At 48.2% G+C, this 27,200-nt stretch overlaps 1 protein-coding gene across 3 annotated transcripts in view; it reads left to right on the top strand.

Annotated features, from left to right (window-relative positions):
- RCSD1 (RCSD domain containing 1) overlaps nucleotides 1-27,200 on the top strand; it is a 76,537-nt gene that overhangs the window by 45,791 nt on the left and 3,546 nt on the right. The window contains exons 2-6 of one of the 3 annotated variants that reach the window (XM_003893506.5): nucleotides 8,742-8,843; nucleotides 10,276-10,365; nucleotides 14,627-14,698; nucleotides 19,019-19,222; nucleotides 22,033-22,776. In XM_003893506.5, the coding sequence (XP_003893555.1) occupies nucleotides 8,742-8,843; nucleotides 10,276-10,365; nucleotides 14,627-14,698; nucleotides 19,019-19,222; nucleotides 22,033-22,776 (1,212 nt within the window). The remainder of the gene's footprint in view (nucleotides 1-8,741; nucleotides 8,844-10,275; nucleotides 10,366-14,626; nucleotides 14,699-19,018; nucleotides 19,223-22,032; nucleotides 22,777-27,200) is intronic. The other 2 variants (XM_009193205.2, XM_021930931.2) reach the window with 2 other exon arrangements.

Raw genomic sequence — 27,200 nt, 5'->3', positions numbered from 1 at the left:
GAACCCGGGAGATGGAGGTTGCTGTGAGCCGAGATCGCACCACTGCACTCCAGCCTGGGTGACAGAGTGAGACTCCATCTCAAAAAAAAAAAAGGCATACCCAAGACTGGGTAATTTATAAAGGAAAGAGGTTTAATGGACTCACAGTTCCACATGACTGGGGAGGCCTCACAAGCATGGTGGAAGGCAAAAGAGAAGAAAGACATGGCCTACACAGCGGCAGGCAAGAGAGATTTTGCAGGGGAACTCCCCTTTATAAAACCATTAGATCTCGTGAGACTTGTTCACTATCATGAGAACAGCATGGGAAAGACCTGCTTCCGTAATTCAATTACCTCCCACCTGGTCCCTCCCATTACACATGGGAATTAGGAGAGCTAGAATTCAAGATGAGATTGGGGCGGGGACACAGCCAAACCATGTCAGACATGGACTTGATATTTTGGTTCAGCTGTTTGACTTGACCCAGGGCTCTGGACAGCTGGGATGTGCGAGTGTTCAAAACCCTTGTCAAGACCCTAAAAGCCATAAAGTGAAACTTAGCTGTATTTATTTTTCAATTGCTAGATATCATGCACATCCATCTCTTAGGGATGATATGAGCTCAGGGATGGGGTGAGAGTGTCTGTTAAGCTCCTGCCTTAGTAACAAAAGAGCCCACCAAGATGGCTGAGTCCAGATGGTTCATTCTTGAGCAAAGAATGGCTGCAAGCAGCAGGGAGCACATCTTAGCTAGCTGGGCCTCTGTCTGGGACTTCTGTATCCAAGAGGGAATGGAAGGACAGGAGAAGATTAGACATCTAGGATGCAAGCCTAGACATCCCTCAGAGTATTCAGGAATGCTGCTAGCCCCATAGCCGACATCCAGTAATAGCTAACAATTATCAAACACTTCCTACATGCCAGGCCCTGTTCTAAGTATTTCACATACAAAAACTCATTAAATCCTTCCAATGAGCCTGTAACATAGCTACTATCACCATCATTCCGTTTTACAGATAGGCAGTCTGAGGCACGGACAAATTAGGTAACTTGTCCAAGGCCATAGAACTAGTAAATGTAGAGCTGGGATATGAACCCAGGCAGTCTGGCTCAAAGCCTCACCTCTGTGCTCCTCCCTTCATAAAGCAGTTCAAAGCACAGTGCACCCTCCAGGGCAGACAGTGCATCAGCCTCCTTCCTGCCACCCATGGAAGAAGGGCGGTGCCACTGCCAGAGAACAAGATGAGTGTTTGTATATTGGGTTGGACCAAAGGATGATGGATATTAATGGCCTCATTTACAAACAAGGAAACTGAGACTCAGAGATGTTCACACCCAAAATATATCAGAAGTGAGACTGAAACCCAGATCTGACTCTGAATTTGTTGTTCTCTGTGCTTTCCCAACCCCCCCACCAGACTCAAAATAATTTCTTTTCTTTCTTTATGCTTGTACAACTGTTAACACATTTTAGAGACAAATTTCCCACCATCATCTCCCATATTACACTGATAAAATACTGTCACTGCAATGGCATTCTGGATGAACATCTCCCTCCCCTCTGTGGTTCCCTGCTGGCACTTGGGAATTTGCCCAGACACTAGCCATCACTACTAAAACCACAGACCCCCACCTGGAGGACCCTCCCAGGCACCAGCGGCTGTGAACTATGCTGATTTTAAAACCACTGAAGCAGCCAGGACTGTTCCCTACAGTGTGAGGATGGCTAAACCCTATCCGGACTATTGGGTGACAATGCCAAGTCCTGGGAGCAATTGGGAAGCCCTGGAGGTTCCAAACAGGGACACACTCCCGGGGTCAGTGCCTGTGTGTGGGTCCTTTGTGTGAGTGGAGCACCTCAGGTGGGATTTTCCCTGGGAGCCAGTTGCAGTGGCCAAGGACCTGCCATTTTCAGATCCTTAAAGTCTACAAGTGGTTAGGTAGGGGACATCTGGGACTTTTTTGGTTTTGTGTGAAATATCTGATTACATGTATTTGTTAATATATACTTGTTTCAATTCCTCTACGTTATCTATTTCTTGCAGTTCTTCTTTATCTCTCTGTATTCTCCCCACCCCTGAAAAAGTCTGTTCACTCCTTGAGGGCCATCACGGTTACCCCAATGCATTCTACAGTGTCTACAGATGCTCAGAAGGGATGATTAAATGACCCAACAATATGGATGGGGCACGCAACATTCACGAGTGACATTCAGGATTTCTTACCCTCTATCACTTTAGCCAAAGAAATCTTCTGGCCCTAACCCATGTAAACCAAAAGTATCTGAGATAGGTCTTTATTTAGAAAGTTTATTTTGCCAAAGTTAAGGATGTACCCTCAGGAGGCAGGTCTGTGCCTTTCTCCAAAGATGATGTTGAGGGCTTTAATATTTAAAGGGGAAAGGATGAATACTGGGGAAAGAGGAAGAAATTTTAAAAAGGTGTGAGTAGATAAGAGACAAATGGTTGCATTCTTTTCAGACTTTGATCAGCCTTTCACCAGATACACAATTTACATGTGAGAGATGAGTAGAGGAAACAGTCCACCTATTGCCTCCATAGCTCAGTGAATCTGCATTTTTACATCAGAGGAAGGACTCAGGTATGAATTTGTCTCAGGTGAGCAAGAGAGTGACTTAGAGTTCTGTCCTTTGTCCCACACCTGTGAAGATAAGCTATTAATTTACATTATCAGGGTAAAATTCAACAAAACTGTTTTAGGGTAAATATCTTGGGGCCACAAGGAATTTTCTAGTGGGAAAATTATGAGAGGGGTATGTCGCTTTGTAATCTTTGTCTATCTTATTCAGGAATAAAGTGGGAGGCAGATTTGCCTGATGCATTTCACAGCTTGACTTTTCCCTTTGGCTTAGTGATTTTGGGGTCTGAGGTTTCTTTTCCTTTCAAGCCCATCCCATCTGCATTCTACACCAAAATGCCCTCCAGGCTCCCACTGGAATAACAGGACCAGTCCCCTCACATTGAGAATGAAAGGCAGATTAGGGTGACTAAGGAGACAACCCAGACCTCAGTCTTTGGGCCTCTTCTCTTCCCTATTCTCTATTTCCTCTGACTTTATGCAGTCCTGTAACATCAACTACCATCTCTAGCTAGTGACTCTCCAAGTTTGGTTTCTGTCCTGAAACACTTCTCTGAACTCCAGGCTTGGGTATATATTCAACCTCCTGCACTGCATCTCCACTTAGATGTCTAATAGACATGTCAGACTTTCATGACCAAGAAAGAACTATTCATTGCCCACCTAGCCCCACCCACTCCTCTCTCCCCAACATGGCTTTCCAACCCAGAAGCAAATACCCCATGCATCCTGTTATCCAAGTCAAACCCTCAGAAGTCATCCATGATTCTTCTCTTTCCTTTGCTCACACCCATGCATTAGTAATTCCTGGCAGCCTGACCTTCAAATCCCATCCCCCTGCACAAGCCCGGTTCACTCCCTCACCTACTCTCAGCTGGACTGCCGCCAGCACCTGCCTCTGCTCACCCTCTTCCACTCCTGTCCCTCCTCCACAGACAGCCCCTTGATGTGTGATTCAGGTCACATCCCTCCTTGAAATCCTCCAAATGACATCCCGCTGGCTCAAGATAAAACACAAACTGCGTGCTCTGGTCCATGAGGCCCAATGTAGCTGGCCTCACACCACCTCTCGCATCTTCCCGCCCCCTCTTGTCCCTGCCACCCTTCTCTTTTCTCTGCTTCTCAACCTTTGTTTCTGTCTGTGCTTCTGCTCAGAACAATTTTCCTTTTCTCTTTTCCCCAACTGGGATTCAACTCATGTGCTCTCTCTTCAGAGATGTCTTTCCACATTCCCATAAAATAAGTGCCCTGTTTTATTTTCTTCATAGAATATAACAAAGTATCTTATGGTTTCGCTGTGTGCTTGTTTATTGCTGAAGTAGCAACTTCTGAAGGGCAAGGACTGTCTTGTTCACTGATGTATCTCAGGGCCTAGACCAGTAAATGTCTATTAACAAGAGACTGAGTAAGTTAACTCTTCCAGTAAAGGTACAGAGTTAGTACAGCATGTTGGTGTGGAAAGAGCTAGAACTTTGGAATCCAGAAAATTCTCATGCCTGCACTTACTGACTAGAATAGTAAGTTACTTAGCAACTCTGGGCCCCAGTTTCCTCTTTTAGAGAGGTAAGAATTGTAGAAAATATATCGAAGGCTGTAAGGACAGTGCCTCTCACATAGGAGGTACTCTGATAGACAAGTAGGTCAAATGGACCTACCTGGTTCCCAGTCCAGAACCTTTTCCCTCCTTCTAGGATGGTAATGGTCAAACATTGGGATAAATTGAAGAACTAGGGATAAGTAAGGACATAAAGGAAGATTCTAGAGTCATTGCAGTATTTCAGAGAGACTCTGTGGTGGTCCTTTGGAAGTGATGGTTTAAGTATGGTCACACTGGAAGGGGTGATCCCCTTCAGTCCTGGAGGTGTGAAGAAGCAAACATACCTCAGACCTTTGAGGCTCTGGGCTCTGGCCTATTTCTGGTGAGAGAGAGAAACTTCCTTTTAGCTAAGAGCATAGTTCTTCCAGCCCCATGCTGGGCTCTCTCACTGCATCTTCTCTTAAACTGTAGATGATGAGGCCTTCCCTGGTGCCTTGTTTCCCTAAACCATAGCCCAAAGGCTGGGAGATACTGAGACCTTGGACCAGCGTAGAGGGTGGAGAGACAGGGCAGAGCCTGGGAAGCAGGTAGAGCCTAGTCTGGCCTGTACATAAAGGTCTCATTATGTGGATGGTCAGCAGTATCCAAATTGTGTTTACGCAACATGGCAACAGCGGAGGGGAAGTTCCATGCTGTCCAGACAAAGGGGCTCCTCAGTTCTCAGAAGAAAGTCCCATAGAAATACAAAGTAAACACCAGAGGTGATTTTCTCCTGGCCTTGGCAAAGTCAGACCAGACAGTAACCAAAGGCATGGTTTCCGAGTTACCTGGCATGGCCCTGCTGGAAGGTAGCAGGGAGGGCTTCGTAAGCAAGGCCTGGGCCCAGGAAGATGGAGTGCAGGCCTGCGATCTGTAAAGACAAGTGTGAGCTAAAGCAGGGCACAAAGGGAGATGAGTACAGAAAACAGATCTAAGACATGGAAAATGGCCCAAGAAGAAAGGACAAGCTAAAGTCAAGGCAACGACCAAGACCTGGAGGGTAGGTGCTGGCAGGGGAGGGACTTACATCTGGGTATGGTCCACAGGGGTGAGTTGAGGGTGTCAGTGACTCTGGCAGCAGGTGCCCAGGTCCTGACACCAACAGACCAGGTCAGATGGAATGAGGTGGAAGAAACCAACCTTAGATGAGCACTTTTTTTTTTTTTTTTTTTTTTTGAGGCAGAGTCTCTGTTGCCCAGGCGGGAGTGCAGTAGTGCAGTAGTGCAGTGATGTGAGCATGATTTACTGCAGCCTTGACTACCTGGGCCCAGGCGATCCTCTCTCCTCAGCCTCCTGAGTAGCTGGGACCATAGGCACATGCCACCACACTAGGCTAATATTGTATACAGATGGGGTATCTCTTTATTGCCCAGTCTGGTCTCGAACTCCTGAGCTCAAGAGATCCTCCTGCCTTGGACTCCCAAAATGCTGGGATTCCAGGCATGAGCTGCTGTGCCCAGCCAAGCACATGCTATGTTTCAGGCTCTGTGCTAAGTGCTTTATGGACATCACAGGAACAGAGAAAGAACTTTTAATCCAGAGAGGCTAAGGGTGTCTCAGGAAAGTCTGGGAATAGGTAGAGAAACTGAAGTTCTCAGACCTAACAGCCAAGGTGAGGGTATGGCCTTAGCAAGACTGCCGTGATGAGTTCCTGGCCCATGGCCGAGGTGGTGTGGCACTGAGCACACTGCAGTGGGGTTAGCAGCTGTACCTGCCAGAATTGCAAGGCAGAAATCCAGGCCAAGTGTCAAACAGGCTGAGCCGCCAGCCTCGATTCATCCCTAAGACCACGCTTCTTCCACTGCACCTATGCAACTCAGAGGCTAATAATAATGGTGAGATTTGTATAGCACTTTACAGTTGCCAAGGCACTTTCACAAACGATGCTACTTAACCGATGTCCATTACTGGAGTCTCAGGAGTTGGAGTCAGATGTTTCACAGATTATCCTGTTTGGTCTGTCCTGTGTGACTCTGGCTGTCACTTGCCTTCTCTGGGTTTAATGTGCCCAGAGGGCAGACGGCAATAATCAATCAGTCTTCCACAAAAGAGGATGGGAAGTGTCTGGAGAGGGGCTGATGGTGAGAGGATCTGCCAAGCTTCAACAAGCTCTGGAGTCCTTAGTCTAAAGAAAACCCATTCACTAGGCTCCAGGAAAACAAACTCAGAGGTATTAGAGTCTTTCCTTCAACCCAACTTTTAAGCCCTAAACGCTTCCAGAAACCTCAGAGTTCTCTCACTTCTGAGCCCCTTGCCAAGGCCAGTTTGAGACAGGGAAGTAAGGGAGGAGCTTTTGATTCCTATACAGCTCTATTTTTAACTGGAATTTATCTTCCTGCTCCACCAGCGATTGGCGCCTTTGAAGCTGAGGTAAAGCGCACTGTCAGCAGGACCCAAGCGTAAATAGCAGGGGACAGAGAGACTGATCTGTGATGTGGGCAGGAAGTTAGACAGATGGACAAACCAATCAGCCAGCGTCTTTGCCAAAAACAGCTCAATTAATCACACACTGTCCCCAAGCCTCTCTTCGTTGTTCCATTCTCTGACCTCCTTATGTGGCAAGTGTGAGGGTAAAACGGGTCAGGTCTAGGAGCCCTCCCCAGTGGGGAACTCAGCAGGGTGGGGCCTTGCACTCCCCGGTTTTCCCCCAGCATCATGGGGAAATCTGGCATCTTGAATAGAGGTGACTCCTTTTATATCTTTATATGAAATCAGTATTTGGTGTTTAGGCTGGGATGGAGATGAGCTTGAATTAGAGCAACCCACAGTAAACAGGTACCTGTCTTTTCCTCCAGAACAGCCGTTCACAGATCGGAAAGTCCATGGTCCCAGCAGTTCCTTCAAATCCCTAAATGAAGCCTTTTTTTTTTTTTTTTTAAAGACGGACTCTCACTGTTGCCCAGTCTGGAGTACAGTGGCGCGATCTTGGCTCACTGCAACCTCTGCCTCCCAGGTTCAAGTGATTCTCCTGCCTCAGCCTCCCGAGTAGCTGAGATTACAGGCACACACCACCACACCCAGCTAATTTTGTATTTTTAGTAGAGATGGGGTTTCACCATGTTGGCCAGACTGGTCTCGAACTCCTAACCTCAAGTGATCCACCTGCCTCAGCCTCTCAACGTGCTGGGATTACAGGCGTGAGCCACCGTGCCTGGCCTGTCAAAGCCTTCTTCTCAAAGCTTGACCCCATTAACTTAACTTCCCTGCCGGAAGTGGGTGGGAGGTGAGGAGATCTGCCCCTCCTTTGCTCCAAGGGGACAGCGTCTTAGAATGACTAAAGTTATTTACTTTGGAGGGAGCACCCAAATAAGAAAGCTCGGAGATACCACTTTCAGCACAAAAGGAGGGCCATGGAAGTGTGTGTGTGTGTTTGTGTGTGTGTGTTTGTGTGTGGACGAGGGAGTAAGCTCGCTGCTGGAGGGAAGCATCTCTTGTTTTTGTAGATCACAAGAGCCAGGGAAAGGCAGAGATGGACTTTCTCAGACAAACTACTGCCCAAATCCTCCCATTTTCAGACTAGAAGTGAGGAGGGGAAGTGACGGGGGAGTTCGAAGTCTGTGTAAGAAATGCTGCCATCGTGGTGACAAAAGACAAAAACCTAATGTCTCTGAGACTGGACATGTAAAAAATCTGATTCAAACCAAGTGGTTATGTAGGCCTCCTATAACAAGGCAGAAATGAACTGGCCATTTCCAGCGTCACCGACTTACTGTGTGTCTTGGTGACAAATGGTACATAAGAATAAATGGTGTCCTGGGGTGCATCTTGGCCTCTTCAGGGAACCTGGAGGCACCTCAATGGAGGGACAGCCACGGTAAACTGATGACCGCACTGGAGGCAAGACTCATCGCCAGTAACAGTAACAACCACCCTTCCAAAGCACTTGCGATGTGCCAGGCCTTGTCCCAGCACTCTGGGTATATAGCAAATCATTTAATCCACAAAACAACGGATGAGGGATGCGCTACAACCATCCTTGTCAAGGCACAGAAAGGTTAAGCCATTTGCCCCAGGTCCCCAAGCTGGTAAGCGATGGAGCAAGTCAGTACTTGAATCCAGGCAGTTTGGCTCCCATCCACAGTGCTATCTGCTCTCATGTCACTTATTTATTAATTCCACAAATATATACTGAACACTTCTTTACCCATAGCACTCAACTAGGGAACACAAGACACATATATGTGTGGTGTTTCAAGTTCAGTAAAGGGCATTTGCTCACCCTCATTCAGGAGGTAAGGAGACTCGTACACTGTCGCAGACATTATCCTTTGTCAGAGGGGTCGTTGAGGAATGAGAAAATTGGACCTGTACTGCCTCTAAGATCCCTGGGCATCCCTCCAGGACAGAACCAGGTTTTGCTCGTCTCCAGGTCCCCAAAGCCACACCCAGGGCTAAGAGCATCGTAGATGTTCACTAAATGTGGTTGACCGAATTTTTTAAGTCCTTGAATGCAGGAGCCCATTGGATAATGCTCTTAAAATACCTCATTGTCACAGCATTCCTGCTTGTGGCCACAAAACAAATGCCTTGCATGGCATCTGGTACCCATTTGCTGATGAACTGTTGCTTCTCCTCGATTTGCCAGGAACGACCGGCAGAGACCAATGCCAATGTGGACAATTCAGCGTCCCCCTCGGTGGCCCAGCTGGCCGGGCGGTTTAGGGACCAGGCGGCTGCAGCCAAGGAGGTGAGTCAGGCGGCTTCAGAGCAGCCTCTTCGGCAGGGGGCAGGAGGAAGGGGAAACCTGGTCAGGCCCAGCAGAGAGGGAGGGAGGAGGCTTGGGAGTTACCAAATTAGGAAGAGAAGCCAGGGGCTGGAGGGGTTTCTCTGAATGTGAGGAATGTCTCACGGCTGCTGTGCCTGGGCAGAATCTGTCCCCACCAGGGTGAGGCTTGCACTGTGGCCAGGAGGGATGAGACACAGGGCAGAGATGGGCATCCGTATCCATTTCCATCTTGATCATCCACCTATACAGACTTAGATCCCACACAGCTGTGCCAGGCCTGGACTGGGGTCAGAACAAAGAAGTTCCTACAGCCAGCTCCTGCCCCGTAGCCAGAGCAAGGCAAGGGTGAGGCAGACTCCAAACTGAGAATTGAGAAAGAAGAGAGGACTTGAAGGAAAGCACATTCAGATGGGAAACCAGGGATCAGGAAGGAAGAGCGTCCGGTCACCAGTAGAATAAAGTATGACAAGGGAGGGTCTTAACTTTGGAGAGATTTGGGCTAGATTTTCTTGAGTCATGCAGTGTGAGAAGCTCATTAGAAGTGAGATGACAGGGCCAAGCACGGTGGCTCACCCCTGTAATTTCAGCACTTTGGGAGGCCAAGGCGGGCCGATCACTTAAGGTTGGGAGTTCGCAACCAACCTAACCAACATGGAGAAACCTCATCTCTACTAAAAGTACAAAATTAACCTGGCGTGGTGGCGCATGCCTGTAATCACAGCTACTCGGGAGGCTGAGGCAGGAGGATCGCTTGAATCTGGGAGGCGGAAGTTGCAGTGAGCTGAGATTGTGCCATTGTACTCCAGCCTGGGCAACAAGAGCGAAACTCAGTCTCAAAAGAAATAAATACATACCTACATACGAAGTGAGAGGAGAGAAGGGTGCCCCAAGGTGGAGAGAAATCTATCATGGCCCCTTGGGGCAAGTGAGTACTTATTTGCCCTGCGTTTTTAAGTGCACTATTTTGGGGTTTTGTTTTCCCATCTGAAAAATCAGGTTCATAATTTCTAGACAGTGTAGGCATGTCATAAAGGATAAAGAAGATAGCATTGATCTCAGGTGCTGGCACTGTCTGAAAACTGAATGTGACTCAGTCAGTGAATCTCAAGTAAAAGAGGACGTTCTAGCAGGAAAGGAAATGGAGCCGAGAGGATGAAAGTCAAAATGGGTAGATGGTAAACAGAATTCATTTAAATAGTAAGCGGGCTGTCCTAATGACACGCAGTTCCCTTCCTCCATTCTTAAATATTCTTACACTTCCCTAACATCCTAACATTCCTAAATCCCTAAACCTTCCGGAAACCAGTTTCCACTTCCTTGCTCTTCCTCCCTGTTGCCTGATCAGTGCTCTCTTTTTCTCTGTGTGTCTGTCTGTCTGTCACCCTCCCTCCAGACACCAGCCAGTAAACCAACCCGAAGGAAACCGCCCTGTTCCCTACCCCTGTTCCCCCCCAAGGTAGAGCTGGGCCAGAATGGTGAGGAGGTAAGTGCTGCTGTTGGGGCTCAGACGACACTGTGACGGGTTCTATCGCCTTCTTGGAGGAGGGGCTCCTGGGGCAAATGGCTTAACCTTTCTGTGCCTTGACAAGGATGGTTGTAGCGCATCCCTCATCCGTTGTTTTGTGGATTAAATGATTTCCACCAAACTCATACTTGAAGGCTCAGACTCTATGCGAGGAATGTCTCCATTTCAGAGTGAATCTCCTCTTAAATGTTTCCTGAATCCTTTACTTTGGAGACTAGGTTCCTCCCTGCTCCTTTTTACTGAGGTTCCTTTATGATTTGTCAAGGATAGGAACACTATTTTCCAAGCGTGAGAATTTTAGCAAAGAGAATGGGTCATATATTATTAACAGACCCAATTCAGGAGCCAGGAACGTTCTGTTTTATTCGCAGGTCTGACTTAGATGATCTTGGAATAAGGTGTGGAGAAGGGACCTGGAAAGGGGGCTACACTCACATGGGGTAGGACGGAAGCGTGAGAAAACCCCGTGGTTCTGCAACATCCTTGTAAAGCCTGGCTATTGTTCAAGATCACTGGAAGAAAACCAGAGCACACAGGAGGCCTCGTTGCTCTCAGATATAAATAGCCAATGTTACCAACATAATAAAGGCTCTGGTATCATAGATCAGAGCCAGTAATAGGTTCTTAGCCTGCATATTCTACTATCTTTATTTATCTAATTGTAGCTGCAGGAGTGTCTTCTCCACACCTACGCCAGCAACCCATGAACCTTCACTGTGGTCATGGTATGTGCCAGAAATGGATTTGCATGTTCTGTCATCTGACCTGGGAGGCCAACCCCAAAATAAAGCAAGCAAGCCAAAGACAATTTCATCCCCGAATCCCAACCTCTTTCAACAACCTCTTTATTCTCTCCTTCTTTTTGGGGGACCAGCATCCTGACAATAGCCATTAGGTACCCCTATGTGAACTTGGGCAAGCATCTTAATGCCTATAATTTTCTCATCTATAAAGTGAAACAGCTGAAGTAGATCAATGGTTTTCAAGCCTTTTTGTCACCCTAAGGCTTATAAGTAGAAGCCCACGAGATAAAGCAGAAACTCATCGCTGGCCCAGGCCAAGTGAGATGGGGGAGGGGAGGCCTGGAGCCCCAGATGCTCTCAGAATACTCTCTCCCCACTCAACAAGGGTCTTATTCTGGGATGAGAACCCCAAGGAGCACAGTTTAAAAATACTGAGGTTTTCCTTGGGTCTCTTCAAGTGCCAACAATATGATTCTGTGGCTTTATGGGGTCATCAGCCAATGCTGTAACCAAACACATACCAACAACTTCTCTTTCCAGAGGGTCAGCTTCTCCTTGTAACCCTCATCCTCTGGGCTCGGTGTCTCTGTTGCTGTGCAATGGGCTGAGGCTATGGCCACTCAGAGCTTAATATGAGGCTGCCCCCTGATAGCCCAGGCTTGGCCCAGGAGAAGTCACCGCACCATACCGAATCTCTTTTCTTATTTGTGAAATGAGGACAAAAACACTAACCAGCTAGATCAGGGAGGCTGGCTAGGGAAGTTTTATCCCCTGGAGTAAAAGCACAGGGAGTTAGGCTAGTGATGGGGTTAAATAGCTCCATCCTGGCAGCTCTGTGGAAATGCATTCGCAGGTTTCACCCCATGGGGCACGTCACCCAGAAGTTAAATGGCATATAATGGCCAAGGGCTGGGTAAGTCCAAGGGTGGATTTTAGAAAGTCCTGCCTGGAATGACAAGCTGCTCGCACATTGAAAGGACACTACCTCCAGGGATCAATGACTTTTTGTGGCCTCCAAATTCACATAGAAATAAAATGAGCAGCCAGCTTTGTCTTACAGGGCTAATTGGAGGCTGCTGTCCACAATTTCTCCTTCCAAACTCCTGTAGCTCAGCCTGCAGAGGTCCTAATGCTGGAAACCTTGGGGGCCTGCAGGGAGGGCCCCACCCCAGTCAGGCTACCCCTCGGTTCCCAATGCACAGTGCCACAAATGTCGTCCCTGCCCCGCTATGCTTGCTCAGGTCTGAGACAGCGGGGTCAGCCCCCTGACAGCACCGGCTGACTGCAGGACCCCTCCTGATGGGGGTTACCCCTCTCTAGAAGAACCAGCCAAAGGGTGTTTAATGCAGTCACAGATCCTACCTCCTCTACTCAGAAAAGTTCGAAAAGCATTCCCATCTGAAAATTAGTCCGTAGTTTCTAGACGTGGTAAGAATGTCATGTAGATACATCTATATATATACATATATAGGGATGGAAAGCTGGTTTTTCTCCACCAATTGTTAGTCTCAGCCACTTGCCTGAAGCCCCTTGTTAAACTGTAAAGGAAATGATGCCGCCTGCTGTCATTTCTAGGAACTGCACTAGAGGCTCTTTAGGATTCTTTCTGCTTTGCAATTCAAATCAATAGGGTTTTATGGAGCATCAGCTGGGTCCCCAGTACTATACTGTGGTTAAGGGGCAGAGTCCACTGAATTTCCACAGATTTCAGAAGACAGTGGTCAGCTGGGGAAGAGAAGAACTCATAGTATTACGTGAAGTGAGCTTTATCAGCAAAATTGTTGCTACAGTTTCTAAAAGTTTCTGTGAAAACCCCAGCCCATCTGAAATTTCCCTGTAAAGCACAGAAACTAAGGACACTTCCACTGTAGCTGGAAGCTCTTTATACTTTTTATAGATAAAAAGCTCCTTGAAAGACTGCTATAGGAACATACCCGACATTGAAGACATATGGAGGCAGAGGCAGCAGGAGTCCTTAGAATCATTTATTCCTGCCCAGCTGCATCTTGGTAGAGGAGGCTGAAGCCAGGGGTATTGTCTGGCTCCTGCCAAAATTAGAATTAGAAGGAGTGGGGATCTTGTGAGTACAGCCCATGATCTCCGCTGTAAAAAGATCACGAGCGGTTCAGTTGAGTGAGCCTCCCTCCTTCCATCCCTAAAATACAATCATCTCACATCATAAATATCTCAGAATCTTTCTAAGAGATCAGTGTAGTTCCTCTTCTTATGGTTCAGGTAAATTAGTACATTGGGTCAAGGAGCAGATCATACACACTGGTCTCCAAACTATCGGGAGATCCTTTCTTTGCCTTGGCCTCTGTCCCACCACATGGAAGTCATCCTCTTCCTTTTCTTCATCATCATCCTATCACTGTCACCATTCCCACATATTTGTGGGGATTTTATGCAAAACAGAGGTAATATTTTTACGTGATATAGATCCCAAAGGCAGACAAGATTCCTGGCATACATTCATCACAAAAATATCTACAACTAACAGAGAATATGTGTGATTATGTAGCACATGTATTAGCCACGGACTGCTCCTGCGGCCGAGACTGAATCATGCTCATCTTTCTATGACCCACACAATGTCTGGAACGTAGTAAATGGTTACTTGATTAAAAAAAATATTAAAGGCCAGGCGCGGTGGCTCACGCCTATAATCCCAGCACTTTGGGATGCCGAGATGGGTGGATCACCTGAGGTCAGGAGTTCGAGAGCAGCCTGGCCAACATGGTGAAACCCTGTCTCTACTAAAAATACAAAAACTAGCCGGGCATGGTGGTGCATGCCTGTAATTCCAGCTACTTGGGAGGCAGAGACAGGAGAATTGCTTGAACCCAGGAGGTGGAGGTTGCAGTGAGCCAAGATTGCACCACTGCACGCCAGCTTGGGCAACAAGCAGGACTCCGTCTCATAAAAAGAAAAAAAGAAGAAAAAAAAGAATATTCAACATTTTGGAAAATCGTAATTTATAAATCATGCCATCGATGGGATTTTCCAAAATATCACTGGGTCCAGGGAGGAATTCCAGTCTGACCTCTGTCATCCTGGTCTGGTTTCTTGTTGTGTGTGTGACAAACAGGATGGTCATTTTTGCCCTTTATCTTTGAAATTCCCCAAATTGTTGATTCACAGTGTTGAAGGTCATGAGGTGAAGATCTTGCTCAGACATAGTTTTCCCTCATAACGACAATGAAGTCACTCTTCCTGGGAGAGACCTTCTGTATTGAGGACGTCGGTGCTGACTTCTCTGATCTGATTGGAAGATCTTGCTGTGGTGGGATGAGGGAGGGAGGCAGGGGGAAAGTCCACGTCACCCAGGCCCTGATGAGGTATGTGGGCTACTGAACTAATGAGAAAGTGGCAACACCAGCTTCTCTTCTCCTTCTCCCTGTGGCTTTTGGGTTCCAACCAGAACCCCACTTTCCTCACCTTACTTATCTGGTTGTTTTGGTTGATTTGCCCCATAGAAATCACCACCCAATGCGAGCCACCCTCCTAAATTCAAGGTCAAGAGCTCGCCTCTGATTGAGAAGCTTCAGGTAAGTGCAAAATTCATTGTCCATTGCTACCTTTTATCTAATTCCACTTCTTATCCAAAATTTGCATGACTTTGAGGCTCATCGGGTAGCCCATGTGTCACCTGGATAATTGACCCCAATAATCAGCCAGTAATCAAATTGCAGTAAATGATGAGGATCTCACAGCCCTGCCTGAGGGAAAAGAATTAACATAAGGACCACATCAAGCATAAACTCATGTATTTGACATTTAGTGGGGGTTGATGGATAACGGGATGCCTCAAGAGTCTTTATGCGACTGGGCTCACGCCTATAATCCCAGCTCTTTGGGAGGCTGAGGCTGGAGGATCACTTGAGCCCAGGAGTTCAAGACCAGCCTGGGCAACATAGTGGGACACCATCTCTACAAAATATTTTAAAATTAACCAGGCATGGTGATGTGCATCTGTAGTCTCAGCTACTCTGAGGGCCAAGGTGGGAGGATCGTTTGGGCCCAAGAGGTTGAGGCTGCATTGAACGGAGGTCACTTCACTATACTCCAGCCTGAGTGACAGAGCAAGCTCTTGTCTCCAAAAAAGAAAAGAAAAAAAAAAAAGAGTCTTATGGGAAAGGACACCATAGTTGCAAGAAACAGTTCCGAAATAGCCAAGCCCTCTCTCCCAAGGCCTGAATGCAGCCACAGACCATTTCAGTCCTGCATAGGGCTGGTGTTCAGCTGCTGCACACTGCACCAGTATGGACAGATTTGTTGTTTGGGAAGCATGCTGTCCAACCTCTCCACAAGTAATCCTGTGTGCCCAGAGCCCTCGACCACCATGCCCAGGGCTGGTTGGCTCCCTGGGACTGTAATTAAGCGGAAGACCCTGGCCCTGAGCTCACAGTCTTGTGGAGACAGAGCTTTCTCAGGTGATATAATAAAAGGAGCTAATGCCAGAGATGTCCACTGCAGGTCACTGCCCAGCTCCTGCTGCTCGAGACCAGGGTTTCTCAGCTTTGGTATTACTCGAGCTGGATAGTGTTGTTGCAGGGGCTGTCCTGTGCACTGCAAGATGTTTAGCAGCATCCCTGGTCCTACCCACTGATGCCAGTAGCACTCTCCAACAAGTTGTGACAATGAAAAATGTCTCTAGACATTGTCAAATGTCCCCTGGGGGCAAAATCGTCTCCCATCTCCGACCCCAGGTGAGACCCACCATTCTAGAATTTCAGAGCAAGAAGAGAATGGAGTGGGCCAGAGTAATTAATGAATGTCTTATGAAACACCTATGTCCCGAGCCCGTCCTTAAGGGATGGGTGGCTGAAAAGGAGGGAGGAAGATGTTCCCCGTGGAGGAACGGCAGAAGCTAAAGTGCAGAGGAGAGGTAGGTATGTTATGTCCAGGCGGGAGCTGTAGGAGAGGCTCCTGTTTTCACCCCACCCTCTTTCCAACCACCCAGGAGAAGGAACAAGGCTCTTGTGCGCCGTAGCCTCCCATCCAGGCTCACCTAAGAGCACTGGCTCACCAACTTCATTCTGAAGGCATCAAAGGTGTCAAGACGAATAGCCACAGCCTCTGTAGTTCCCAGCCATGGAAGAGCCTAGAGATTGGGATCCCAGCCTGATTGGGGGTTAAGGCAAGCATCTCTGGTTTCTGGCCATGAGCCTACCCTGTGGAAGGTGGGGAGGGCTCTGCAGTGTCTACCTGAAATTTAATTCAAGTTGAGAAGCCCTCCACCCGGCTGCAGGAATAGGGTGGTGCTACCTGTCACTCTGGGAGACTGCAGGGCTCCTAAATATGTAACAGGGATCTCTCAGAAGGGATCCCAGAACTCCAGCACCCCTCCTAGCATCCAGCTGAGGGATGCAGCCGCAGACTCCTACCTCTGGCTCCCTGCAGCCCACCCTAGTCCTCATTCAAGTGCCAGAAACCAGTTACCAAATGTTCTGTGCCCTGTAGTTTTGGACCCATTCCTTTTTCCAGGCATTAGTGAGTCTTTTGGGGAAACACAACAACTTGAGAATGTGGTTAGGATGTCTAGTTGTTCAATCTCATTGAGATTGTCAGCAATAGAACGACAACTTAGCCAAATCCCACAGGAACCTTACTTTCTTGGGAATATGTGGGAGAAAGAGCTAAGAAATGCATCACCAACTAGATTTTCTTCTAACTATTCTACTGAATGAATTGTGAGCTAGGGGTTTTCTTTTTTAGGATAGTCCAAAATTCACAACTCAACTTTTCTGCTGACTGTCAACATCCATTTTATTTGCAAGCAGTCTTACAGAGGGAATTTCTCTGCTTGAAATTTAGAGAAGGGCATTTCCTCTAAGGTCCAGTGAACCCCCTCTGCCATGAAGCCCTCTCAGTCATGCCAGCACATCAACCTGCACAGCAACTATGCTGCAAATCCTTCCCTGGGTACTCCCCATTTACTGCCTTTTTTTTTTCCTTCTTCTTTTTTTTTTTTTTTTTTCTGAGACAGGGTCTTGCTTTGCTTTGTTGCCCTGGATGGACTCAAACTCTCAGACTCCAGGGCTCAAGCAATCCTCCCACCTCAGCCTCCTGTGTAGTAAGAATTACAGGCACACACCACTGCACCCAGCATCATATGCTGCTTTTTTACATAGTTTGGACTAGTATGCTATTTAACTTTCGTATTTTATATCTTGAACTCTTACCATGACTCAGTCTTGTCTGTATGATACCTTCTTTCTTAAGATCACAATGAAAACACTAACACCCTTCTAAACGTGTGCAATGCTTTCAAGTCTACAAGTCCTAAAGTATACATAGGAGGTTTCCAGGACAGCAGAGTCTGGCTGGTGGGAGGTGGGAAGGTGGCCAAGGGGAGCCGGGAGGGAGAGGGTGTGAGTGTGGGACAGGAAAGAGTACACAGGGACTAGACAGAAAAGACTTTGGAAGTCAGGACAAGAGGTTTGGACAGACAAAGAATCTGAGATTCAGAAAGGCTGTTGGACTTGTTGAAGGCCTGAAGGTCACACTGCTACTAAGTGAAAGATCCAGTATTTAAAGTCAGATCTGTCGGTGTGGAAAACCCATGAACTTCCCATTGCACTGTCTGCCCCTCACACTCCGTCCCTTCTCTGTGAAGTCTCAAAGTGGCTCTGTCTCCTGGTTTGCCACTGCCACAGGGTCTGCGGGATGCAGCTCTGCGGTGATTCAGGAATGCCAAGGGCAGGAGAAGCGCCCCTAGATGGCCTTAAAGAGGATTGGGGCCGGGCGCGGTGGCTCAAGCCTGTAATCCCAGCACTTTGGGAGGCCGAGACGGGCGGATCACAAGGTCAGGAGATCGAGACCATCCTGGCTAACCCGGTGAAACCCCGTCTCTACTAAAAAATACAAAAAACTAGCCGGGCGAGGTGGTGGGCGCCTGTGGTCCCAGCTACTTGGGAGGCTGAGGCAGGAGAATGGCGTAAACCCGGGAGGCGGAGCTTGCAGTGAGCTGAGATCCGGCCACTGCACTCTAGCCTGGGCGACACAGCGAGACTCCCTCTCAAAAAAAAAAAAAAAAAAAAAAAAGGGGATTGGACACTCACGCACGTTCCCCCCATGGACACCTTCGGGCATCTGGGACCATCTGCCTCCTCCCCAACCAAACTCAAGACTTCCTGAGGCTTTCGTTACCTTTGGGTGACTCCCATTTGGCCGCCTTTCATTTTGATCGGGTCACACCTGTACCTTGATACCCCAAGTGGTGGCTCATACTATGGTGTGTCCTGCTGCCTTCTTCCTAGAGGAGCTCAGCGGCCTACTGTGTTCACCACTCTGCCGTCTGTTAAGAAGGAACCCGATACCTGGAGGCTGAGGGAGAATCAGACCCGGTGTGAATCTCAGGGCAGATCCCTTAGCCACTTTCTTGATTGTGCAATGAGAACACAGCTGAACGTGTGGGGTTGCTGTGGAGGACACGGCTACCTGTGCCCGGCAATAGTAGGCATCCAGTGGGAGTGAGTACTATTGACTCTGATGAGAAAGGCGATCACAGAGCCTGACTTCCCGTGAGATCCTGGCACCACAGGTGCTCCTGGCAGCTGCTGCTTCGCCACTTTGTTGATAAGCTGGGCTTGTTCCGGGACATTTTTGTTGGATCCTCATCAGTGCTGGCTGAGCCTTTTGGAATGCAGCCTGTGGCAAGCCAGGTAGCGGAAGGAGGATAGAGTAGGTGATGCCTTCCAAGAGCAGGCGGTGATGGGACAGTGGATAATGGATTGGGAATTAGCATGAAAAGCCGGGTGTTACCTAGTCTCAACCAGGCCTGAGGCCAGGTAAGCAACAAGCTAAAGTAGAGGCTCTCCTCTTCTCCCCAGTCCTATTTGAAGTTTTTCATCTTTTCTTGACAGGCCAATTTAACCTTTGACCCAGCTGCTCTGCTGCCTGGGGCCTCACCCAAGAGTCCTGGACTCAAGGCCATGGTGTCGCCGTTTCACAGCCCACCTTCTACCCCCAGTAGCCCTGGTGTGCGATCTCGGCCCAGCGAGGCAGAGGAGGTGCCTGTCAGCTTCGACCAGCCCCCTGAAGGCAGTCATCTGCCCTGTTACAACAAGGTAAATTCTAGCTCCAGATTATGGCAGTGTGTCTGTGGAAATGTGGACTCTGGCACCCCTGAATTTTCTCTACCCTTTTGTCCTGAGGAAAGGAGGAAATGTTCGGAGTTATGCTCAGAGCTGCGTTTTAACCTAAGTGAAATTTCTCCCCTCCTTTGCAAGTGATTCCTGAACTAGGATAACCTACCTTGACTGACTGGCTCATCTTCTCTCCCTATAACTATGCCATTCGGCCCCAAGACAAGCTTGGGGGATGGTGTGCTCTCTCCTTTGCGGAGAGAGGTATGGAAATTCACGACTGATCCCAGCTGCATGGTTCATTAATGTCAAAAGCTGAACGCAAAAGCTAAAGGCCTGATCAGTGATTCGCACAGAATGCTGGGCAGCATCCCTAGAACTCCAAAACATCCTGTCTGGCCTGGTGTGAATAGTCCTAAGTGCCCCAGTGTGGACTCAAATCATTCTTCCTGCAGCTTGGCCCAGTTAAAGAACATCCAAACTGTTCCCTTTGCAAAAATGACACGGCAGGGTGCATTTCTACAGATGCAACCCTGGTCCTCTGTGTGAGCTTTCATCACATCCCTGGCCCTGCTGGGAGGAGGTAAGGATCAGAGGTACGGGCCAAGCAGGTAGCCAACAAATGTGGGCCAGGGCCAAGCAGGAGCCAAGACTTCTGGGGGTCTGGTGCCAGGGAATGCTAAATGGGTGCGGCTTTAAAATTAATGATGGAGAAATGAGATCTTCTAGGCCATTCTAGGAAGTCCAGCTAGCAAAAAAAAAAGTCAAATGTGTAAAAACAGGGAGGGCTCAAGGAAATAAACTAGTGGTAAGGAGGGGTTCGGGCAGGCTTGAGCCTGTGGGCTAGGGGCAGAGTGGAAGTTCCCCAGCCAGGGTGATGGAGACCCCTGAAGGCAGAGAGGAACCTTCCGAGAGAGAAGCATCTTCTCACAGGGTAAGGCAGGGAGGGAGGAGCTGCTACCTGGTCATAATGCCTGGAGGCTTCAGCCTTCTGACAGCAGCAAGGGGAAGTGATTTTGGAACCCTGCTGGTCCTAAGGGCTGGGGCCTTGATACCTTCCAGAGCTGACCCCATCATGGTCTCAGGAAAGGGCTTGGGAGGCCCTGATAAACCAAGTATTCATTCCAAACCTCATAGATGGGGAACTAGGATTGACAAATACCAAAATGTAAATCAGTGGGAAAATAACATTTACAAAAATTTATTTTACAAACTAATTATTTTGTTTTGTTTTGTTTTGTTTTGTTGAGGCAGGGTCTTCCTCTGTCACTCAGGCTGGAGTGCAGTGGTGAGATGTTGGCTCATAGCAAGCCCCGCCTCCTGGGCTCAAGCAAGCCTCCTAGTAGCTGGGACTACAGGCACGCACCATCACGCCTTGTTTTGTTTTTTTTGTAGAGACAGGGTTTTGCCATGTCTTCAACCAGCTCCTGCAGCTTCTGGGCTCAAGTGGTCCGCTGGCCTATGCCTCCCAAAGTACTAGGATTACAGGCGTGCACCACCATGCCCAGCCCACTTACATACTAATTTTTAAAGGATGCATCACTCTAGTAGATAGGGTATCTGATGTGAACATTTCCATTGCACCTTTGACTAAGTCTGATGAGCTGAGAAGAGGCCCGATTCTGAGATTCACATGCTCCCCAGAGATATCACCTTCAGGCAGCTCTGCTGGCGCTCCTGGGGAACAGCTTCTGACAGTGGTGGACCTGAGTTCCAGAAGCAAAGGAATCTGGTTGCTCAGGTTTCCCAGTATCAGCCAGCTTCATGGGGGATGGGAAGGGCAGAGTCAGGCAAGAGAGGAAGCTAGTCACCAGGTGTCCAGCTCAGCACCCCTGAGGTCCCTGCACCAGGACCTGACCGTCAGCAGGTCTCTAACACTCTTCTCGGTGCGATTCATCTTTGTCAAAGTATAATTTTCAAAAGTTCAATTTTCAAATTTTTCAAAATTTTACAGTGCAGTAAAATCATAAGTTATCTTTTTTACTGGATAGAAAGCATTTTTGCATCTTCACAAGATAAAAATCTGACTATTATGCAAAATAGAGAAAGATTTTATTCAACATGTCAATTTATGAGGAAACTTGTAAGATGGTAAAACTTACTGAAACAGCATTTGAAGAACTGGTTATTTATAGACAATTAGACAATTTCTTTTTTTTTTTTTTAATGCAGAGTCTTGCTGTGTTGCCCAGGCTGAAGTGCCGTGGCATGATGACAGCTCACTGCATCCTCCATCTCCCAGGCTCAAGCTATATTCCCACCTCAGCCTCCCAAGTAGCTAGGACCACAGGCGTGCATCAGCACACCCAGCAAATTTTTCTTACTTTTAGTAGAGATGGAGTCTCGCTATGTTGCCCAGGCTGATCTTGAACTCCTGAGCTCAAGTGATCCTCCTGCCTCAGCCTCCCAAAGTGCTGGATTACATGTGTGAGCCACCATGCCTGGCAGCAATTTTTTTAAGTGTCAGAATAAAATTGCTAAATTAGACACCAAACTGGTTAGTGTTTTACAGTGTAATAACATCATGAGTTTTTATTTTTGTTTTTTACTTAAAGGAAAGCATTTTCATCTTCACAAAATATAAGTCTGCAGGTCACCATGTGATTTCACAATCCCACACGACTCTAACCTATAATAAATAGCAAACAATGATTCGTTCTCCTGGAAAATTAAATGGTCCTTGCGTGGACTTGTGAAGCAGTGCACCAGACTGACATTGAAAGCTCATACAGCCCTCCTCTTGGCCTTTTTTTAATGGATTTTGGATAATTTTCCTTAACACTTTCTTCCAGGTGCGGACGAGGGGCTCAATCAAAAGGCGCCCTCCCTCCAGGCGATTCCGAAGGTCGCAGTCAGACTGTGGGGAACTTGGAGATTTCAGGGCGGCGGAGTCATCTCAGGAGAATGGTTCTAAGGAGGAGGATGGGGATGAGGTGTTCCCATCCAAGAGCAAGGCCCCAGGATCCCCTTCGTCCAGTGAGGGGGCAGCAGGAGAGGGAGTGAGAACCCTGGGGCCCGCTGAAAAGCCTCCTCTGAGGAGGTCACCCAGCAGGACAGAGAAGCAGGAGGAGGACAGGGCCACAGAGGAAGCCAAGAACGGCGAAAAGGCCAGGCGGAGTTCAGAGGACGTGGACGGCCAGCACCCGGCCCAGGAGGAGTCCCTGGAAGCACCCCAGACCTCTGGCCCAGAGGCAGAAAATAGGTGTGGGAGCCCCAGGGAGGAAAAGCCAGCTGGAGAAGAAGCAGAGATGGAAAAGGCTACAGAGGTGAAGGAGGAGACGGTGCAAAATGAAGAGGCGGGACCTGAACATGAGAGCCAAGAAACAAAGAAGCTGGAGGAGGGAGCTGCAGGGAAGGAGACCCCCCATAGTCCCCCTGGAGGAGTGAAGGGCGGTGATGTCCCCAAGCAGGAGAAAGGCAAGGAAAAACAACAGGAAGGGGCAGTGCTCGAGCCAGGTTGCAGCCCCCAGACCGCCCCTGCCCAGCTGGAGACCAGCAGTGAGGTCCAGAGCGAGCGAGTGGTCCCCAGGCCAGAGGTAGGTGGTCTGGCTCGTTCACACGCAGAAGTCAGTGCCAGGACCAGGGAGTGCGTCTGTCACATGCCCTGTTCCGTACATCCCTTCATAAATCAGCTCAATCTGCAGAAACAAAGGTGCCAGGCTCCTGCCTTGTGCCAACTGGTTGGAGAAAGGCTGTCGCTGAGGCTGAGGGGACAAAAGGACACAAAGGGGAAGTGTGTCTTGTGCTCTTGCCAGCTTCTCGCTGACTTGGGAGTTCTGGCAAGCTTCTGGGTGTGTGTGGAATGACCGAGCCTCCGCACGGCTCAGTAACTGAGGCTTCTATGGAAGCCTGCTGAGTGCAGGAGCCTGGGCGGGCTGCTGCAGGGGATCCAGAGATGAAAAAGAAAGGGGAGCTCCTTTCTAAAAATCATCTCAGTTTAGCACATGAGACCAGCAGCTCTTTCACGTGCATAAACAAGGTGGAATCGGGCAGTGGACAGGGGGCATTCCTAGGGAAGCCCAAAGTGCAAGGGTGGCAGAAAAAATTTGTGTGTGGATGGGACAAAAAGTTGGGGATGCTTCAGGGCCAAGGTAGCATTTGAGTTGGCCCTCAGAGAAAGAGGCTGTATGTGACGTTGGGACGTTCACTCTCTCTCAGGAATTGGGCATCTGCTGCACATGAGGAGGACGGAGTGACTCAGCCCGTGCCCTTCTGCCTAGGCCTGCGCTAACTGGCCCTTTCCCCTATACCCGTCTGCTCCCCACCAACCTCCAGGAAGCCCATCTTGAGCCCACCTATCTATGCTTTAAGAGCAGAACCAGTCCGGGCGCGGTGGCTCATGCCTGTAATCCCAGCACTTTGGGAGGCCAAGGTGGGCAGATCACCTGAGGTTGGGAGTTCGAGACCAGCCTGACCAACATGGAGAAACCCCCATCTCTACTAAAAATACAAAATTAGCCAGGCGTGGTGGCACATGCCTGTCATCTCAGCTACCAGGGAGGCTGAGGCAGGAGAATCGCTTGAACCTGGGAGGCAGAGAGGTTGCGGTGAGCCGAGATTGCGCCATTGCACTCCAGCCTGGGCAACAAGAGCGAAACTCTGTCTCAAAAAACAAAAATAAATAAATAAATAAATAAGAGCAGAACCAGCCCTGCAGAGTCCCTAACAATCTCATCAAGTCAGTCACCCACAATTGTTTCCCCCTTCACTTTTGTTAGTGCATTCATTCATGCATGCATTCATTTACTCACACCACTATCAGCTTCCTGCTGCAGTAGCCTCTTTTCTGGCTTCCTGCTTCCACTTTTTTTTTTTTTCCCCTGCCGATATAATCCGTTCTCTGGACAGCAACCAGCAGGTTTGGTTTGTTTTTTTAGATCAACTGCTCTTTGCTAAAATTATTCTCCTCTTGTATTAGGGTTGCCATAAAAAAATTACCACAAACTTGGTGGCGTAAAACAATAGAAATATACTTTCTTACAGTTCTACAGTTCAGGCCTCCAAAATTAAGTTGTTGGCTGGGTTGGTTTCCTCTAGCAGTTTTGGGGGAGAATTTGTTCCTCTCCCCTAAGTTCTGGTGGCTGCCTGCAACCCTTGGAATTCTCCCTTGCCTCCTCCGGCTCCTGGTGGCTGCTGCAATTCATGGCATCTCTTGGCGTATAGATGCACCACTCCAGTCTCTGCCTCCATCTCCATCACATGGCCTTTCACTGTTACTGTGTGTCTCAAAGTCCCCCTCCTCCCTCTTATAAAGATGTCAGTCATTAGATGTAGGGTCCACCCTAAATCCAGAAGGATCTTGTCTTGAGATTCTTAGTTACATCTGCCAAGAACCTCTTTCCAAATAAGGTCGCATTCACCGGTACTAGGGGTTTGGATTGGATGTACCCACCTCTCCCTGACTCTCCCCCTCACTGTGCTCCAGCCATGCTGAGGTCTTTTTGTTCTTCAAATACAGCAAGCTCATTCTCACTTCAGAGCTCTATCCTTGCTGTCCCCTCTGTGTGGGACATTCCTTCTGATCCTTACAGGGCCGCTTCTTACCCATGGCTCAGAGCTCAGCTCAGATGGTCCCTTCTCACCGAGGCCTGTCTGTGTCACTCAGTCTAAGCGGACCTCCCTCCACCCCATCAGTTACTCTCTCCCACGATTCTACTTCGTCATCACAGAACACATCACTATTTGAAATTCTCCTGTGTATTTTTTAATTGTCTTTCTCTACTCCTTTTCCTCACTGCATCTCCAGCACCTGCTACAGAATCTGGAACATAGTAGGTTCTTTAAAAAATCTTTGTTGAGTGAATGAATGAATTTTGAAGGAAGACAGAAATTGACCCAAAAGAAATACTCTCTAATGATAGAAGTACACATATAAGAGGAATTGATGTGTTTAGGGGATCTCCTGGGACCCTCACATTATTCTTACTCATGCTAGATCAGGGAGAAAAATGTCTGAGTCCCAAAGACTCATAAAGTATGACTGAGACCCCTGGGTTAAGTTGTCAGGCAGAGGTGCTCCAGATTTCTTTAACACTTTCCATTCTACGTAAGCGGTCTTTAGATTTAGAATCTTCTGGAATTGAGAGATTCCACCAGCTCTACAGAAGGCAAATACGTGCCCCAAACTGTTAGTCCTTTTTGAGGATGAAGTCACTGGGTCCAAGTAGTCACCTGCCAGGGGTTGCCACATCTTATTTTTAGGTTAGGAGACACATGCCTTGCCAGGAGACCTCCCCATTTCACTGACAGCACCTTCCAATCCTGAAGGATTGAAAAGTCGCTTTGGTTGAAAAGCTAGTAGGGAAGAGGGCTGCTTCAGGGAGGTCTCAGATAGAAGAAGTCTTCCTGCAGGAACTCCAGGAGCTCTGGGGCAGGCTCACTGGTAATCTCTCAAGCCTTGCCACTTCCATATTCCCGACAGAGCCCTGGGCAGAGGAAGAGAATGCCCAGCACCCTCAGGAGCACACTCCTCCCAAACAGGCAGCTCAGGTTGAGAAAGAGTAGCTCCACTTCCACCTCTGAATGGAATGAAAGGAATGCTTTTCCTCTTGTCATCTCTGAGATGCCACTTAACCCAATTGCCTAGTTTCTTTTTTTTTTTTTTGACATGGAGTCTTGCTCTGTTACCCAGGCTGGAGTGCAGTGGCACAATCTCAGCTCACTGCAGACTCTGCCTCCTGCGTTCAAGTGATTCTCCTGTGTCAGCCTCCCAAGTAGCTGGGATTACAAGCCCGCACCACCATGTCAGGCTAATTTTTGTATTTTTAGTAGAGATAAGGATTTCACCATATTGGCCAGGCTGGTCTTGAATTCCTGACCTCAAGTGATCTGCCCACCTCAGCCTCCCAAAGTGATGGGATTACAGGCGTGAGCCACCACGCCCAGACTAGTCTAGAGAGAGAAAGAAACCAAGGCTCTGAGAGAGGACAGGAGTTGTCCATAGTCACAGAGCTCTATCAATGTTGATATATTAGGCACCTGCCCCATCATCAGAATAAACTGCTTACAAAGTACCTGTGCACGTGTGCATAATTTGTTTAATCTGGAAGAGGGCACTGGTTCTCCAGTCCTCCCTGTTCCTCTTAAACCAGGTCAAGGTCAGAATCAAAATGCCTGAGTCACTAGTGCAAAAGGAATCATCAGTGAAAACAATTACAAGGTTGACCCCTTGAGTTATAGGCTTCCTTAGGCACCCATGCCTGTCCCAGGTCTTTCCTGGATCCCCCAGAGGCAGCACACACCTCTAAGCAGTTTTCTAACCCCCAACCTAATTCCCATCTTGTTCCTTGGTGGTAGAAATAGATTGATCAGACAAACTAATTATGGTTGCATTCATGCAATCAGTATTTAATAAGCACCCGTTATCCCTACCAGTATGTGAGATACCGGGAGTCAAAAGTGAAAAAGACAGAGGCATAAACAAATAACGACAAGGCAGTGGAATAAATGGGATTCTGCCCTCAAAGGGTGCTATGTGAAGCACAAAGGCAGGAGCAATTTGTTCTTCGAGAGAAAACAGGAAAGTTCCATAAGTACGCCAAAGGCATCAGATGTGTGAAAGCACTATAAAGGGTTCCCTTACTGTTAGGTTGCCCCTCACAAGTGTTTTAACATGTCATGCTGAAAGAAGGAGCCATTGTGGGGATTTCGATCACAGGCAGGCTGGACGTATCAAGTCACTGCACTTAGGATTCTGTTTATAAGGAAAAGTCACCCTGGAAAGAGGGCCCAGAATCAGATACAACTCTAATACTTCAAATAAATTTAGCAAGTGCTATCCGGGCACGGTGGCTCACGCCTGTAATCCCAGCACTCTGGGAGGCTGAGGCGGGCAGATCACTTGAGGTCAGCAGTTCGAGATCAGCCTGGCCAACATGGTGAAACCGTGGCTCCACTAAAAATATGAAAATTAGCCAGGGGTGGTGGTGCGAGCCTGCAGTCCCAGCTACTCGGGAGGCTG

This window comes from Papio anubis, chromosome 1, assembly GCF_008728515.1.
Source record: "Papio anubis isolate 15944 chromosome 1, Panubis1.0, whole genome shotgun sequence".
Classification (NCBI taxonomy): Eukaryota; Metazoa; Chordata; class Mammalia; order Primates; family Cercopithecidae; genus Papio; species Papio anubis.
The sequence above is the reverse complement of the archived record's forward strand: the minus strand, read 5'-3'. Positions and strand labels throughout refer to the sequence as shown.